This window comes from Oratosquilla oratoria, chromosome 6 (genome assembly GCF_046742065.1).
Source record: "Oratosquilla oratoria isolate Oo_2021 chromosome 6, ASM4674206v1, whole genome shotgun sequence".
NCBI lineage: Eukaryota > Metazoa > Arthropoda > Malacostraca > Stomatopoda > Squillidae > Oratosquilla > Oratosquilla oratoria.
This window is the reverse complement of record NC_134782.1, coordinates 10,580,770-10,597,400: the sequence shown is the minus strand read 5'-3', so window position 1 is coordinate 10,597,400 and position 16,631 is coordinate 10,580,770. Positions and strand designations below refer to the sequence as shown.

Below are 16,631 nucleotides of genomic sequence, written 5' to 3'. Positions count from 1 at the left end.
ATAATCAACAACACCACCTCCTCCATGGCAAAATGCAGTCATTGCTTTAGGAATTGTTTTAAGGGCACCCCTGTTGACCAAAGCTACACATTCAAAGTATGCAGCGCCTGCCCCTTGTGGCCGCATATTTGTGACAAAAATAAGAAGGCATTTTCTGAGGTGAAATTATGCAGATAGAATGTATCTGGCAACCCCTTACCCCCACACTGCCATAGGAAGAGCATTTACAGGTAACCCCTCTCTTTGGGAACTTGCCTTTTTTTCACACTGGTTTTCTCTCCCTAGGGTCTGTATCATTACCAAGGCCCCAACAAAGGAATTAACTGAAGAAATAATTGCCCAAATCATTGGACTAAAGAAGATAGGCCATAGAACTAAGGGAATCAGTGAAATGGTGAAGGTGGCCAAGTCGATAGGCAAGAGATACATGGTGTGATTTTGGGAGGGAGGAGGGCTTGAGATTTTGCTTTTGTTGGTGGATTTGACCCTAAAGTATGCTTTATGATCAAAACCCTTGGAGAAGTCTTCATAGGGTTCCCTATCATAAGTTTGAGATTATATCTCTAGGCCTCCTCCCTCCTGAAATTGCAATATGTATCTCTTGGCTTTGGACTTGGCCACATTCAACATTTCACTGGTTTCTTTAGTCCAATGATTTGGGCAATTATATCTTGAGCAAATTCTTTTGTAGGGACCATGGTGATACAGGCCCTAGGGAAATGAATGTGAAAAAGGGCAAGGTTTCGAAGAGAGGGATTACCGGTAAATGCTCTTCCCACGACAGTAGGAGTAACTGGCTGGGTTCTCCCTTACATTTCACTCTGGTGGTCCAGTGTGACATCAGGGGGTTGCCAGATGCATTCTATCTACATAATTTTACCTCGGAAAATGCCCTCCTATTTTCGTCCTAAATATGCAACAGCAAAGAGTAGGTGCTGCATACTTTTGACGAGTACTGTTCATTAAAATCTCTATAAAGGAATGAAGAGATTCTTTTGTACTTCAGCTGTCCTTCCATTATGATATCCCTGTGATTTAATTCATTACTACTTCAGATTCCCTTTTTCATTTCTGATTTCCCTGATGTGGTGGGAGAAGAATACCACCATTTTCCCATGTATGTCATAGGTCAGGGTGCAGGGATGACCCGTCATCTAGGAGGTGCTAAGATGGGAGGGAGGGTGGAGGGGTGTGGAGTGTTTTCAGTGATGGAATGGGTGGGAATGATTTTATGCCTTTTCCTTTTTGGCTACCTTCCTAGTAAGGGGGAAAAAGCCTTGTTATATGTATGTATGTATGTCATAGATAACAAAATGGGATGAAATGAGGGTACTAGCAATCTCCATGCTGTATTTTTCTCCTTTGAAACGGCAAAATATAAATGGGAATGGGAGGGAAATTCCAACAAGAACCTGAATGTTTATGTCATTGAATGTGCATATGGTATGGACAAGAGTAAAGATGAGATTGGTAGTATATTTTTTAAAAGAAAGTAGGTTGTGTTAGCATTAAGTGAAATGAAACTGGAAGGAAAGGGTGAGTTGGAATTGAGTGTGATGGATAAAGTGTCAGGAATAGTGATGGGGTAAGGGAGGGAAGAAGTGGCAGTGTTGTAAATGATTAAGTGAGGGGAAGTGGAGAGAAGTGTCTTCAAAGATAATGTGGATTAGGGTGTCATTTGAGAACATTAGGAGGGGAACAGAAGGCACATAGAAAGAATGAGTGAAGTAAGACTAGCTACTAGTGTGTATTTAGGAGATGCAGGTGGTGCATAGATCAAGTTCTTGTAAAACGTACAAAAGCATTTTAGCAATGGGTAAGGATGTATTTTGGCCTTTCATGGATTTAGAAAAAGTGTATGACAGGGTAGATAGGCATTATGGGAGGGGATGAGGATGAACAAGATAGGGAAAGTTGGGGGTAGTGAATGATAATTGGAAAGGAGCAGAAGAAGAATGTATGTTTCAAGGAAGAAGTAACAAAGTGCACAAAGATGATATGTGGGAACAAGAGGGTGAGAGAACAGAAGGAAAGGTAGTGAATGGTAGGATGAAGAGGTGGAAGTAGGGGTAGAAGAGAAGTAAGTAGGTGAGGATTAGTTGCAAGAGAGGACTAGGGAAGCATATGAGAGGTACAAGAAAAAAAAAAAGCTAAATATGAAGTGAGGGAGGGAAAGGAGATCAGATGTGAGGTGGGGTAATAGTCTGACAGAATTTGAAAAGAATAAAAAATAATTTTTGGAATAAAGTGGAGAGATGGAAGGGGAGTCAAGTAGAAAGGAAGGGGTAAAGGGTGTAGATGGACAAGTTAATGGAAGTGAAGGTGGTGAGGGGAAGAAGAGTGGGTTATATCAGATAATTGTTAGTATGGAGAAGGTTAGAGATGGATTGATTGTGGCATTTAGAGGAGCTAGGAAAACAACTGTGATACAAACATATCAAAGGCTTTTTCCCCCTTATAAGGGGGATAGAAAAGGATAATGATGGATATAGGAAATGATGAGGTGCAAAGAGTATTGGAAAGGGGACAAATGAGAATATGGTAGTGCTGGAGGGATCATTTTGTTGAGTATAATTTGAAAGGCATATGCGAGGGTGTCAATTGAAAGTATTAGAACAGAAGCAGTAATTCAGGAGTAACTGTGGGCAGATGAACAGTAGAGGGTGTTTGAATAATTTTTTTGTGGATGAAGAAAAAGTTGGGTCAATAGGATTGTGGATATTTGGGATAGAAGAAACACTGTTGAGAGAGGTGGGAGGCTTGAAGTGCACTTCAAGCCTCCCACCTTTCTCAACAGTGGAGTGATTGTGGAGGTGAATAGAGTAAAGGAATTAAATAAATGTCTAGGTGGAAAGGAAGGTGTTATGGTGAATAATTTGGGGTTAGGGATGCAAAGATAATGTGTAGAGTGATTGTATCCACAGCACTGTATGGAACAGGGACCTGAGTATAAAGAAAAAGTGAATGTTTTTTAGATGAACTGTTGTATGGTATGTGTTACAAGAATTGATAGGTTTAGAAATGTGTGGGATAAGAGAGTTGGACTAGGTGGTATAGAGTGCAGAGGTGGTTTTGGCATATATGAAGATACAGTGAATGTGGAAGGACTAGGAAAGAGTGTGGAAATCAAGTGTAATGAACTTTTGAGAAGACCAAGTATGAGGTGGATGGATGGGGTTAATGGGGGCTTTGGATACATGTGGAAATTTTGTCAAGCAGGGAAAAAGTGCAAAAGATTGAATTGAAAAGGAGATCGCGACTGGATAAAGGAAGGATGCAGACCAAAGATATATGCATTTTTGTAAATTATGGTAGGAAGGGGAGGGGTTACAGTTGGATCCTGCTGTGGAAGAGCTGTGCCTTGCTGCAGTGCCTTTGATCTGAACAGTAATAGTGGACAGGCATGATATTTTAGCCCAAGGGTACTGGTATGGGAAGGATGGTTAATTGGGTTTTGTGTGTATTTACCTAGCTGTATTACATGGGAAGTGGGCTATGTTCATAGTGACCAGTCTTTGTATCTTTCGGCATCAAGTTTTAAAATCTTGAAAAGTATTTGCACACACTGTTTCTTTATCTAAGTTATTTCAGATATCCAGCACTCTGAGTGGGAAGCTATTCTTTTTCCAATCTCTTCTATAGTTATCCTTTTTGAGTTTCTTTTTATGACCTTGTTTTTCCATTGTCATTTTTTAGTGTGTGTGTGTGTTTGTGTTTGTATTTCTGGATTTTATGGGGGGAGGGGAAATACATGCAACAGGCTTTGAACCCCATACAAAGGGGCTGGCCAAGTCAATAGATAGACCCATCTAAAAACCCATTCATTGTTCCTCCTATCTTAGCACCTCGTACAACTGTTCCCTGCCACATTGCCCTGGTCAAAGGCATTGCAGTGAGACAATAGCACCTCCACAGCAAGGCCCAACAGCCTGATCTGGTTTGCTGCCACCACTCAAAAAATACTATGGAGCAGACAAGAAGAACATCTCTTTGGACTCTTGTGCTCCATTCTTCTTGTATCCAGTGCTTCCAGTACCCCATTCATCCACCTTAGGATGTAACACTTCACCCCATTCCATTCTACACATTATGGAAGACAGCAATGTACATAATTATGCATGCCAACAACACAGTATGTATTCTGTAAGGGATTTATGGGAAAACCCTGCTCCAGGTTTGGCATTCCTCGGGGAGACGAGGCTGCTCTGCCAGACAACCTTGGGAATGTCATCATCATCATTATTTTTGGTCTTCCTCACAAGTTCTCTACATCCATTTCTGCTCTCCTCGTTCATTCATGTCATATGCCTAAACCATCTAAGCACTTCTTGATCTCCCTTACATGACAATTCTTTCCATACCCTATGCTTGGCCTTAATCTAATTAAAACTAGCAGCACAGTCCCACATGAAAAAAAGGAAATTATGTAGTACACTGATATAGGGATATCTTTGTTTAGGTGGTGTATTTTAGTAACAAAATTTCCAATGAGTAGTTGATTAGGATAGAAGTGATTATGTTTTGTACAGAATTTCTTTGTTTCTTGGAATTATAGATACCAGTTCATGTAGCTACCAAAGCTTGGAGACAGCTAGCATAAACATAGAATCTTAAGCATAAGGTATATGAATTTTGTATATTCAGTGAATTGAAGGGTAGTCTTGGCAAATATGTAGTTTTTCCCATTTTGAATGTGAAATATGAACCAGTCATTCAAAAATTTTCACTATGTTTTTATGTATGTTTTCTATTGGAAATTTTAGTCCTTTTTTTGGGGACTGAGTTAGAATAGCTCATTGACAGGGAATATGTGAACATATGACCAGAATATAGTCAGTACACAAACCAAATGACTTAACATTATGGTTGAAGGTTTACATGATAAGCAGCCATAATTGATACTTTCATTTGTTATAAGTGGAGGTTTATCTCCATACCAAGAAGAGTACTTGTCACTTTTAACTTCTATCCCTCTTACTTCCCACCCTAAATCTCTCCTTTACCACTTCTGTGACTTGACCTCTTTGGTGTGATATTGTCCCCAAGGATAGAAGCCCTGGTTATTGGAGACAGAATACAAATAGGTTTAGTTTGTCATTTGTCAAAAAGTGGTGAATGGCATTTTTTAATACATGATTACCCTTTACAAAAATTTTAGCTTGCACATATTGTCTCATGGGAAATAGCAGATAGGTTAGAACTGTACAGATGTATGAAATGTGCAGTTCTTGAGATTGTTAACCACTTAACAGGGAAATTGGAGAAAGAGAACGGGAGCAGCAAGGTGGTTGGAGGGCCAGGCAAGACGCAGGGGGTGCACCTCAACAACGGCAACAAAGACAACAACAACACTACTGCTGCTGTCACTCCTGATGCCAACAAACCAACTCTGCTCACCAATAAAAAGGCAAGAGTTTGTCTGCCACCTCAATTTGATCTTTGGAACCAGATGCCTGTCTAGTTTGTAACAGTTATGCTTAGGTTTTCAACACTTGGCTACCTGCTGTACTAGTTTAGTTTTTGTTACCACTAGTGTTATTGAAGATTACAGTTATCCATCTAATTTCTTTTGTTGCATGTATCTTTTAACGCAATTGTTTTTCACTCCAGTAAGCTGTCAGTTCTCATGTAGATGCTGTTAGCACTTGTATCTTGCTTAGTCTGCCATCAGTGTGTTTGTTTGTATGAGATACATCATGGTCTTGGATTACATGTTGGTTATGTGATATACAGCTATAACCCTCCTAGATGAGAGTTCAGAGGCCATATATGGCCTTATGTATGGCTAGTTTGTGACTACACACATACACACACACACACACACACACACACACACACACACACACACACACGCACACAAAATTGGAATATGCAGCATCTCTATGGACACCTAGTACCCAAAAAACACACAGAAACTAAATTTACTAACCTTAGAACAGAGAAGAGAAAGGTGATTTGATATCATTTACAGAATTATGAAAGAGATGGAATTTATTGATAGGGATGACCTACTAAAATGGGACAGAAGAGCTACAAGAGGACACAAGAAGAAACTTAAGAAAGACAGTTACAGAAGAGATCTGAAAAAGAATAGCTTTCCACACAGAGTGAAAGATTCTGGAACAAACTGAAAGAGGAAACAATGAGTGCTAAAATTATACAAGACTAAGAAAAAACTGGATGTGGAAAGATACAATAGTGGGTCACTACGAACATAGCTCTCCTCTTGCAAAATACAGCTAGGTAAACACGCTAACTGGAAAAATATTTCAAATAATGAAACAAAGATGGAAGAGAAATGGAACATATTTAAAGAAAAATACAAGGAGGGAACAGATAAATATGTACCTAAGAAGAAACAAAAAAGGGTTTACATAAAATGTTATAACAAAAAGTGTAGTGATGCTAAAGATAGAAGAGACAAAGCCTGGAAAAGATGGAAAAAAAAATGGCAAACATATGAAACTGAGAATTGAATATGTATATATACAGAGTAAACAAGAAACTACGAAAAAGATATAATAGACAAATGCAAAGACCAACCTAAATTATTTTACAGATATGTAAATGACAAACTAAAAGAAAAACATGAAATAGTGAAACTGTGAAGGAAATAAAGAATATATAGAAGATGTAGAAATGGCTAAAGTAATGACCAGGCATTTTAGGTCTGTCTGCGCTTGTGGCAGGGTCGGAGGAGGGATTGAGGAAGCTGGTGGCAGAGTTTGGGAGAGTATGTGATAGAAGAAAGCTAAAGATAAATGTGGGTAAAAGTAAGGTGATGAGATGTACAAGGGGTGAAAGTGGCAGTAGACTGGAAGTGAACATTAAGGGAGAGCGACTGGAGGAAGTGGATAGTTTTAGATACTTGGGTGCAAGTGTAGCAGGAAAAGGTGGAGTGAAGGTGGAGGTAGAATGTAGATTGAGAGAAGCGAGTAAATGCCTTGGTGGAATAAAGAGTGTAATGAGGAATAGACATTTGGGAATGGATGCGAAGAGGAGACTGTATGAAGGAGTGATTGTGCCAACAGCACTGTATGGGGCAGAAACGTGGAACATAAGAGAAGAAGAGAGAAGGAGTTTGAATGTGTTTGAGATGAGGTGTCTGAGAAGTATGGTGGGAGTTACTAGGCTGGATAGAGTGAGAAATGAGGAGGTGAGGAGGAGAACAGGGGTGAAAAAGGAGCTGGGAGATAGGGTTGATGAAAGAATATTAGGATGGTTTGGACACATGGAAAGAATGAGTGAAGAAAGACTAGTAAAAGAGGTATGGAAGGCAGATGTGGAGGGAGTGAACATGAGGGGACATCCTAGGATGAGGTGGATGGATGGGGTGAAGGGGGCTTTGGGGAAGAGGGGAATGTCTGTTGAGGAAGGAAGGGAGAGGACGGAAGACAGAGGTGAGTGGAGAATGGTTGTATATGGATGATGTTGTGATTGCATGAGGAGGAATGGGGGGTGGAGTAGTGTGTGTGAGTAAATTTTGACGCAGCCCGAAGGGATTTCTCCCCGTCCTCTCCTTATATGCAAGGGGGGACGGAGAGGGGGGGTCGCCGATTAAATGAAGCGGCCTTGCTGTGGATGTGCTGTGTCTTGCGACACTGCTTCTGACCCAGGGTGGTGGGCAAGGTGCAGGGATGACCCGTCATCCAGGAGGTGCTCAGATGAGAGGGAGGGTGGGAGGGGTGTGGAGTGTATTTAGGGATGAAATGGGTGGGAGTATTTTTATGCCTTTCCCTTTTTGGCTACCTCCCTTGAGAGGGGGAAAAAGCCTTGGTATATGTATGTATGTATTTACAATTGAAAGCTCACAAATTTGGGATGAAGGACGTATACACAGTGAGAAAGATCCTTCGAAATTAAAGAAATAACGGTGACACAGAAAGAAATAAGGGACCAAATAAAGAACCTTGACATCAGAAAGTAATATGGGCCTGATGGAATTGTGAACTGGATATTAAAAGAACGTATAGATGAACTTACAAAATACACTCAAAGAAGGAAATGTACCACAAAATTGGAAAAATGTAAATATTATACCAATATACAAAGAAGACAAAGAAAATCCAACAAACCATAGACTGGTATCCCTTACAAGCACAATAGCAAAAATATGTGAAAAAGTTATTAAAAATAAATGGATTAAACACTTGGAAGAGAACAATATACTAAACCCTAAACAATTTGGTTTTAGAAGTGAAAGATCATGTACTACAAACTGAATATGCTTTTACTCAAGATTGATAGAAATAATACAAGAGATGGGTGGGCAGTGTGTGCTTTCTTGGACTTACAAAAGGCTTTCGACAAAGCACCACACAAAAAGCTACTAAGTAAAATTGAAATAATAGGTGGAATACAAGGAAAATTATTGGAATGGATGAAAGATTTCTTGAACGGAAGAAAAATGAGGGTGGTACTGAGAGACAAGAACTCAGATTGGGAAGATATGGTAAGCGGAGTCCCCCAAGGCTCTGTATTGACTCCGATGATATTTGCTATTTATATAAATGACATGGATGAAGGTATGGAATGTTATATGAACTTCTTTGCAGATGATGTGAAACTATTAAAGAGAGTTAAGTACAGAGGAAGACTGCATATCTTTTCAAGAAGACCTGAACAAAGTCTGGAAATGGAGTCAAAAGAGTGAAGTGAACTTCAAAATTAAGAAATGTATAATGGAATTTGGAAAAAGTAAAATTAGAATCTCGGGGCAATATAAAATTGATACAAAGGAAGTTAAAACGGTAAACTTGGAAAGGGACCTAGGAATAACTATCTCAAATGACATGGCACCAGACAAACATGTCAGCAAATTAGTCTGAGAAACTTTTAACTTGTTAAAACCAATGAAAATGGCCTTTGACTACATGGATGAAGAAATGGTAAAGAAAATACTAGTTACACTGATAAGACCAAAATTGGAATATCGTCACTATGGACACCCAGTATTAAAGAAATATATAAATATTATATATATATACAAATATATATATATATATATATAAATATGTATATATATATATATATATATATACATACATATATATATATTGGACAAATTAATTTACCAACCCTGGAACAAAGAAGAGAAAGAGGTGATTTGATAACCATTTACAGAATTATGAAAAGGATGGAAATTCTTGATAGGGATGACCTACTAAAATAGGACAGAAGAAATACAAGAGGACATGAGAAGAAACTAAGAAAGACAGTTTTAGAAGAGATCTGAAAAGGAATAGCTTTCCACACAGAGTGATCAATGTCTGGAACAAATTGAACAGTGAAACAGTGAATGCCAGAACTATACACGATTTCAAGAAAAGACTGGACGTGGAAAGGTATGAAAATGGGTCACAACCAATGAGCATAGCTCCCATCGCGTATAATACAACTAGGTAAATGCATGCATACATCAGAATATTGAGAATTATAAAATTGGTGAAGAGGTCAAAAAAGTAAACTCAGAAAATGACCTTGGAGTGATGATCAGCAAAGACATGACACCAGATAAGCATATTAATAAAATAGTTGGAGAAACCCATAATTTATTGAGGTCAATAAAAGTGGCATTTGCGTATTTGGACGAGGAAATAAAAGAAAAATTAACTACACTAATAAGACCAAAACTCAAGTACGTAGCAAAACTATGGAAACCCAGTACCAAAAAGAATATAAAGAAGTTAGAAAGAATACAAAGAGCAACAACAAAACTGGCACCAACTCTTTCCAAATTGACATATGAACAAAGACTGTCCAAATTAGAATTACGAACTCTGGAACAAAGAAGGGAAAGAGGAGACTTACTATCTATAGAATTATGAAGGGAATGGAAATCTTAGATAAGAATGACTTATTGAAATGGGACAATGGAAAAACAAGAGGACACACAAAAAAAAAAAGATAATTACAGAAGAGATCTGAAAAAAATAGCTTCCCTCACAGTGATAGATACTTGGAACAAATTGGACAAAGAAACAGTGTGTGCAAACACTATTCAAGATTTTAAGAAAAAACTTGATGCTGAGAGATACAAAGATGCACCATGAGCATAGCTCCCTTCTTGTATAATACAACTAGGTAAATACATACATACCCAAAATGGCACCAACACTTTCAAAATTTACATAGGAACAAAGATTGTCCAAATTGGAACTACCAACCCTGGAACAAAGAAGAGAAAGAGGAGATCTACTGGCCATTTACAGAAAAATGAAAGGAATGGAAGTCCATGACAGGGAAGATTTATTAAAGTGGGATAAAAGAAAAATAAGAGGACATGAAAAGAAACTCAAAAAGGATAGTTGTAGAAAAGATTTGAAAAATAATAGTTTTCCACATAGAGTGGTAGATGTCTGGAACAAATTAGACGAGGCAACAGTGGGTGGAAAAACTATACAAGAATTTAAGGACAAACTAAATGCTGAGAGATACAAAAACAGGTCATTACGAGCATAGCTCCCTTGCTGTATAATACAACTAGGTAAAATACATGCACACACACACACATCCCCCACACACATACATACACCCTCACACACTCACACTCCTTACTCACCAGAACTGGGATTGTCTTGCATTGTTCCAATGCATTTAGCCCAGGTTGGGGACTTGAACTCAGACTGCTGAGTTATTATTGTGTGTGTGTGTATATATATTGTACATTCATTTGAACTACATTGATAACAAAATTGAATTGTACATTTTGATGAGGAAAACTTTAAGGACTTCGATTTAATTGATTGAATATAACAAGAAGGAAACTGGGAAAAATATTAGAAAATAAATGATGAGAAAACAGCAGACATATGAAGAACTATATAATACATTAAGAATTAACTCTCTGTCACCTATGAAGCAGTTGGAACAGCTGAAGGGAATATCATCAGGACAACAGTGTAATATGATAAGTAAACCCAGAACAAGTTTTTTCAAACCCACAATTCAAATGAATTGGTGAGGGTGGTGAATAGAGAAACAGTAAATAAAACTAGACACAGATGACACCCTTCTTTCCATGAACAAAGATGTAAAAAATTTAAGAATATCACACAAAATGTCCAGTTAAGTTCTCAAACTTCCATCTAAAACACTTAAGCCCAAATGTAGTAAAGGATATTTGATTTGATTTATTATTATTTTGTTTGTTAATTTATTTATTTACTGTGAATATGCTTTGACTGGGCCACCCTCCTTATATGGGGGGAAATCCTTTTTGTATGTGTTAAGCTGGAAATACAGTTGAAGTTGATAAGTATATTGGGCCTGATCAGGAAACCCCGTCAGCACCTCTAGGTGGAGGTGAGAGTGTTCACAGGTTTTGAAGATGGGAGCAGGGAGGTATTGTCCTTGTCCATCGTCCATCTTTAAGGACCACTACTTCCAGGTGCCCCCATTGGTGGTCCCTGAAAAGGAAAAAAAGGATAAATACCAGGTGAAACTCAATGTATGGAATATGGTGAAAAAGAAGGGGAAGTGGAAGTTGAAATAGAATGGATATGTTTCAGGAAGGAACTATTGAAATGTGCAAGAGTGGTGTGTGGGATGAGAGTGATAGTGAATGGTGGAATGAAATGGTGAGTGGTGAAAAAGACTCATGGACATGAAAAAAGATTGCAAAGAAGAAACAAGGAAGCTTATGAAAGGTATAGTGCAGAAGTGGATATGAGGCAGAAGAATCTTGAAAAATTTGAAAGGAATGAAAAGTGTTTTGGAAGGAAGGGAGTGTGAATAGGTAAGTCAGGTAGAGAGGAGATGGTAGAAAGGAAAAGATAGCTGTTTGCAGAAAAGCTGTTTTAGAACAGTTGGCAGAATAATTAAAGATTTTTTTTTATTGTACAGGAGGACAGGGAAGCAGTGTAGTAGTGGGAAATACAAGAATAACTGATGGTTGAGGAGAACATAAAGGCTAATGGAAAATAGGAAGTACAAGTGGCATTGAAGAAAAGGAAGCCTGGAAAGGCACCTGGATGATGGATGATGTGGGATATTTGACAAAGGGTGGAATGATAATAGCAACAGCTGGTGAGGTTGTTGAATGCTTGTCTAAGAGGAAGTGCCCAAGTGAATCAGGTGTGGATGTATATTCCTGTTATTCAAGGGAAAGAATACAAATATGAATGTAGTTTTAAAGGGATTAAATAAGTGTGATGGGTACAAAGTATGGCTGTGTAAATTGAGATAGTGATTGGAGAAGAGCAGTGTGAATTAGAAAAAGATGGTAGATCAAGGTTTTGTAGAAATGGAAGAATTTAACAAAGTTAAAGATCTTTCATGGGCTTGAGAAAGCATACAGGATCAAAAGGTAAGCAGTGTAAAATTTTGGGAATATGGGAAATCTGTTGAAATAAATTTTGGGGAGATTAGTAGTAGGGAATGTGTTAATTAAGGTCAGGAATGGAAACTTAATTTTTTAAGTTAGCAATGTTGCCATGGTTGGTTAACATGTAAATAGATGGGGGAGGGGGAGGGGTCAGTCAGTTGATCCATTACCCCCCAGGAGATTCAAGGTTCCCCAATAACTGGTGTGGCTATTTAGGATTGGCTCACAAGTCACTCAGGGATGAGCTATTGCATTTTCTTGGTAAGACTAGAGTAGGGCAGTGTAGAATTAGGTGTTTCATGTCTTGTGTGGTGATTGCATCTGTGACAGTTTCATTCTTTGGTCAATCCCGTTCATTGTTGTTACTAATTTAATGCTGGGTGGCAGCCTGAATGCAGTTGCACCAGTGCAATTCTTGCCTATTGTGGAAAGAACTCTGTGGTTGGGCTGTCTGGAGGAGTCAGGTAAAGGACAGAGCTTGCTATTCAGACCCACAGTCTTCATTTTGAGATATGGGCTTATAGATATTCACAATTATGGTATACAGGGAGCTTTGTGTTTCAAGGTGTAGGTTTTAGTGTGTTCCAAATGTTTGAGTATCAACTGGTGTGATTTTATGTTTAGCAAGGAGGACAGGAGGAAATAGAAGGAAGGGTAGTAAGTGGTGGGATGATGAGGCAAAGAAAGTTGTAGAAGAGAAGAAACGAGCATTCACAAATGATTGCAAAATAGGATGAGAATCACATGAGGGTACAATGAAAATAGAAGAGAAGAACATAAGATAAAGGAGGCAAAAAAAAAGAGAGCAAATGTGAAATGTGGTAAGAGTATGACAAAATAAATTTGAAAGTAATAAAGAGATGTTTTGGAAGGAAATTAAAAGAGGAAGTGGGCAAGTCAAATAGAGAAGAAAAGGTTAAAAAGTGCAGATGGAAAGATGATAATGAAAGACAGCAGTAAAAGGAAGATGGGCAGGGTATTTTAGGGAGTTGCTAAGTGATAAGAAAATGAGTGATGAATGAGGAAAATGGAGGAGAAATAAGAAAAGATGAGGTGAAAGCAGTTATTAGAATGATGAGAGCAGGTAAGGCACCTGGGTTAGATGGGTGTCATGCAGTGTGTCTAAAAAAGTGAGGTACAGTGATGGTGAGGTTATTTAATGTTTGTCTAAAAGAGGGTAGTGCTGGAGGAAAGCCTGTATAGGGGACAAGTGTGAGTAGTAGTTTTGGAGGGTCAGTTTGTTGGGTGCATTTAGGAAGGTTTATGGGAGGGTTTTGATTGAGAGAATTAGGAGAGAAAAAGAGGTGAGGAACAGTTGTTGGTTTAGGACAGGTAGGGGTTGCATGGATCAGATTTTTGTGGTAAGGCAGATATGTGGGAAAAATTTAGGAAAAGGTAAGAATGTATTTTGGGCCTTTATGGATTAGGAATAGGCTTATGACAGGAAGGCACTGGGAGGAATTGTAAATATATGGGGTAGGAGGAAAGCTGGTAAGAACAGGCAGCAGTTTTTATGAGTAGTAGAGCCTGTGTTAGAATTAGAAATGGAGAGAGTGAGTGGTTTGAGGTAAAGGTGGGACTTGGTCAGGGATGTCATGTTGCCATGGCTGTTCAATTTATACATGGATGGGGTGGTGTGATAGGTAAATGCAAAGGTAATGGGCTGGGGATAGGAGATGGTTAAAGAAAAAAAATGGGAGATAGGGCAGTTTGTGTTTGCTGACAACGCTGCACTTTTAGCAGGATCAGAGGAGGTATTAAGAAGGTTAGTGATGGAGTTTGGGAAGGTGTGCAAAACAAGGAAGTTGAAGATAGATGTGGGTAAAAGTAAGGTGATGATGTACAAGTGAAGAAAATGGCAGCAAATTAGAAATGAGTATTAAGGGAGAGAGGCTGGAGGAAGTGAATAGCTGTAGATACTTGGGGGCACATGTGGTAGGAAAGGGAGGAGTGGAGGTTGAGTTAGAAGGTAGATTGAGAGAAGCAAGTAAATGCCTTGGGATTTAAAAAGTGTAATGAGAAGTAGACATTTGGGAATGGATGCTAAGAGGAGATTGTATGAAGGTGATTGTGCCAACAGCACTGTGTGAGACAGAAACATGGAACATAAGAGAGGAAGAGTTTAAATGTGTTTGAGATGAAATGCTGAGAAGTATTGTAGGGTTACTAGGCTGGATAGAGTGAAAAACAAGTAGGTGATGAGGAGAGCGGGGGATGGAAAGGGAGTTAGGATATAGGGTTGGACACATGAAAAGAATGAGTAAAGAAAGATTTGTAAAAAAGGTGTGGAAGGCAAATGTGGATGGAGTGAACATGAGGGGGGCAACCAAGGATGAGATGGATAAATGGTGGTAAAATGGGCATTGGGAAAGAGGGGAATGTCTGTTGAGAAAGGAAGGGAGAAGACAAGATATGGGTGAGTGGAAAATTGTTGTGTATGGATGATGCTGTGATGCATGGAAAGAGTGGGTGAATGATATTTTGAAGGAGCCCAAAGGGATTTCTCCTCATCTCTTTTTTTTTGCATGAGGGGATAGAGGGTGGGTTGGCAATTAAATGAAGTGCCCTAGCTGTGGATGTGCTGTGTCTTGCTGCATTGCTTTTGACCCAGGGCAGTGGGTGAGATGTAGGGATGACCTATCATCCAGGAGGAGCCAAGAAAAGAGGGAGGGAGGGAGGGGTGGTGAATGGGAGTGGAGTATGTGGGGGATGAAAAGGGTAGGATTGGATTTATACCTTTGACTTCTACTGCTGCACTTGTAAGGTGGAAAAAACCCTTGTATTTATATACATGTCCTGTACACATATTATGTAATGACAAGAATGTGTAGGAGTGAGGAATCTTACAGAACTGTATGCCCATCATGTTCATGTGTTGCACTGTGGAGAGGATTTTGGTTTCCAACTGTATAGGCATATTGATAAGGTGATTGTGGGTAATGCAGTTGAATGTGATTTCCAAAAGCCACCTGCACACCACCATGATCAATGTTTCCCTGTGACCAAAATCTGTGGTTGCCACTGATCAGAGTATGCATGTCAATATGGGATGGTAAGAGAATTGGAGACAGAAGTGCTAGGGAGAGGCTCAGAACTGGTGGATGGGAATGGAAGGACATGAGGAGTGAGCCAGTTTTTATATGTGGATGATATTGTGCTTTTGGTTGATTTTGAGAGGCTGAAGCAGTTAGTGACTGAGTCTGGAAGGTGTGTAAGAGAAGAAACTTTAAAATGAAGATAAGCAAAAGTAATCATCGGATGTGGAATGACGATGTTTGAAGGATGAGAGACAGAGCTTAAAGTATTTGACGTAGCATGCATTGATGAATGTGGATGTTTAGGTACATAAGAAAGGATTTTAATAGAACTGGGTTGCAACAATTCTGTCAAGCTGTGTAGGTTATTCTGCAGTCACTGTATTGGTGTTTGTACACTTTCTTAATTTTCAACAAAGCATGTGGCATTAAAGCTCTTTTCTTTGGAAATGTGCTGTTTAAGTTGCATGGGAATTTGAATGTTTCAGAGTATCTAGATTTAAAATTGTTGTTCAAAGTTAGTGTTCTGCTCAGTGGTTGGGAAAAATTAGAGGGAGTATTTGCTGAGTTGAATGAGGAGATATAAATGATTGTCATTTGATGATTAGGTTGCATGAAAGCATTGTTTTATTCGTGATGCTGTTAGAAAGGTGCCTTGGAGTGTAAGGGAGTTGGAGAGGAAGAGACCAAATGTGTTTCATCTCTACAGTTCCACCTCTTAGATGTGATATATTTTCCCAGGATAGAGCCACAGATATTGATGAAGAAATACTAATACTTCCCATCTCAGTGCCTCCCCATCAATAACTTCTCCTTTTCATTTTAGCCCTCTCACCATCTTTTCCCTTCCCCATCTTTCATCATCTGCCACTATCTTCCTTTTTCATTGCATTAGTTCTCTTCCCTTACGTGTCTGTAGTTTCCACTCCCTCTTACCCCTTCTACTTTCTTCCTCCTTGATTCTTTTCAACATATACACCCTCCCCCTTGTCTTTCTCTGTGCTCCTTTGCTCTTGTTAGCCAATGCTCCAAGTCTCCACTCCATTTTTCCTTCTTTTCTTCCTTTTCCTTCTCTGTTCTATTCTCCCACTCTACTTCTCTCTCCTTGTATATATTTACTTCTTTCTTCTCCTTTCCTCCCCCTTTCCTCCCTCCTTCCATCTCCATCCTCTTTGTCTTTTGCTCATATTCCCTCTTCACCCTCTCCCATTCTCACCCTCCTTTCTTCCCTTTCTCTCTTCTGTCCCTCCCTCTCTTTTCCCCCCCTACAC

At 39.1% G+C, this 16,631-nt stretch overlaps 1 protein-coding gene across 7 annotated transcripts in view; it reads left to right on the top strand.

The window, feature by feature from the left end:
* Window positions 1-16,631, top strand: part of flfl (serine/threonine-protein phosphatase 4 regulatory subunit 3 flfl) — a 65,654-nt gene that overhangs the window by 43,975 nt on the left and 5,048 nt on the right. For 4 of the 7 annotated variants that reach the window (XM_076186400.1, XM_076186402.1, XM_076186399.1 and 1 more), the window contains exon 14: window positions 5,253-5,407. The exons of 2 other annotated variants lie outside the window; for them this stretch is intronic. In XM_076186400.1, coding sequence (XP_076042515.1) covers window positions 5,253-5,407 — 155 coding nt within the window. Of the gene's footprint in view, window positions 1-3,842; window positions 4,067-5,252; window positions 5,408-16,631 lie in introns of those variants that run through there. One more of the 7 variants, XM_076186403.1, reaches the window with a different exon arrangement.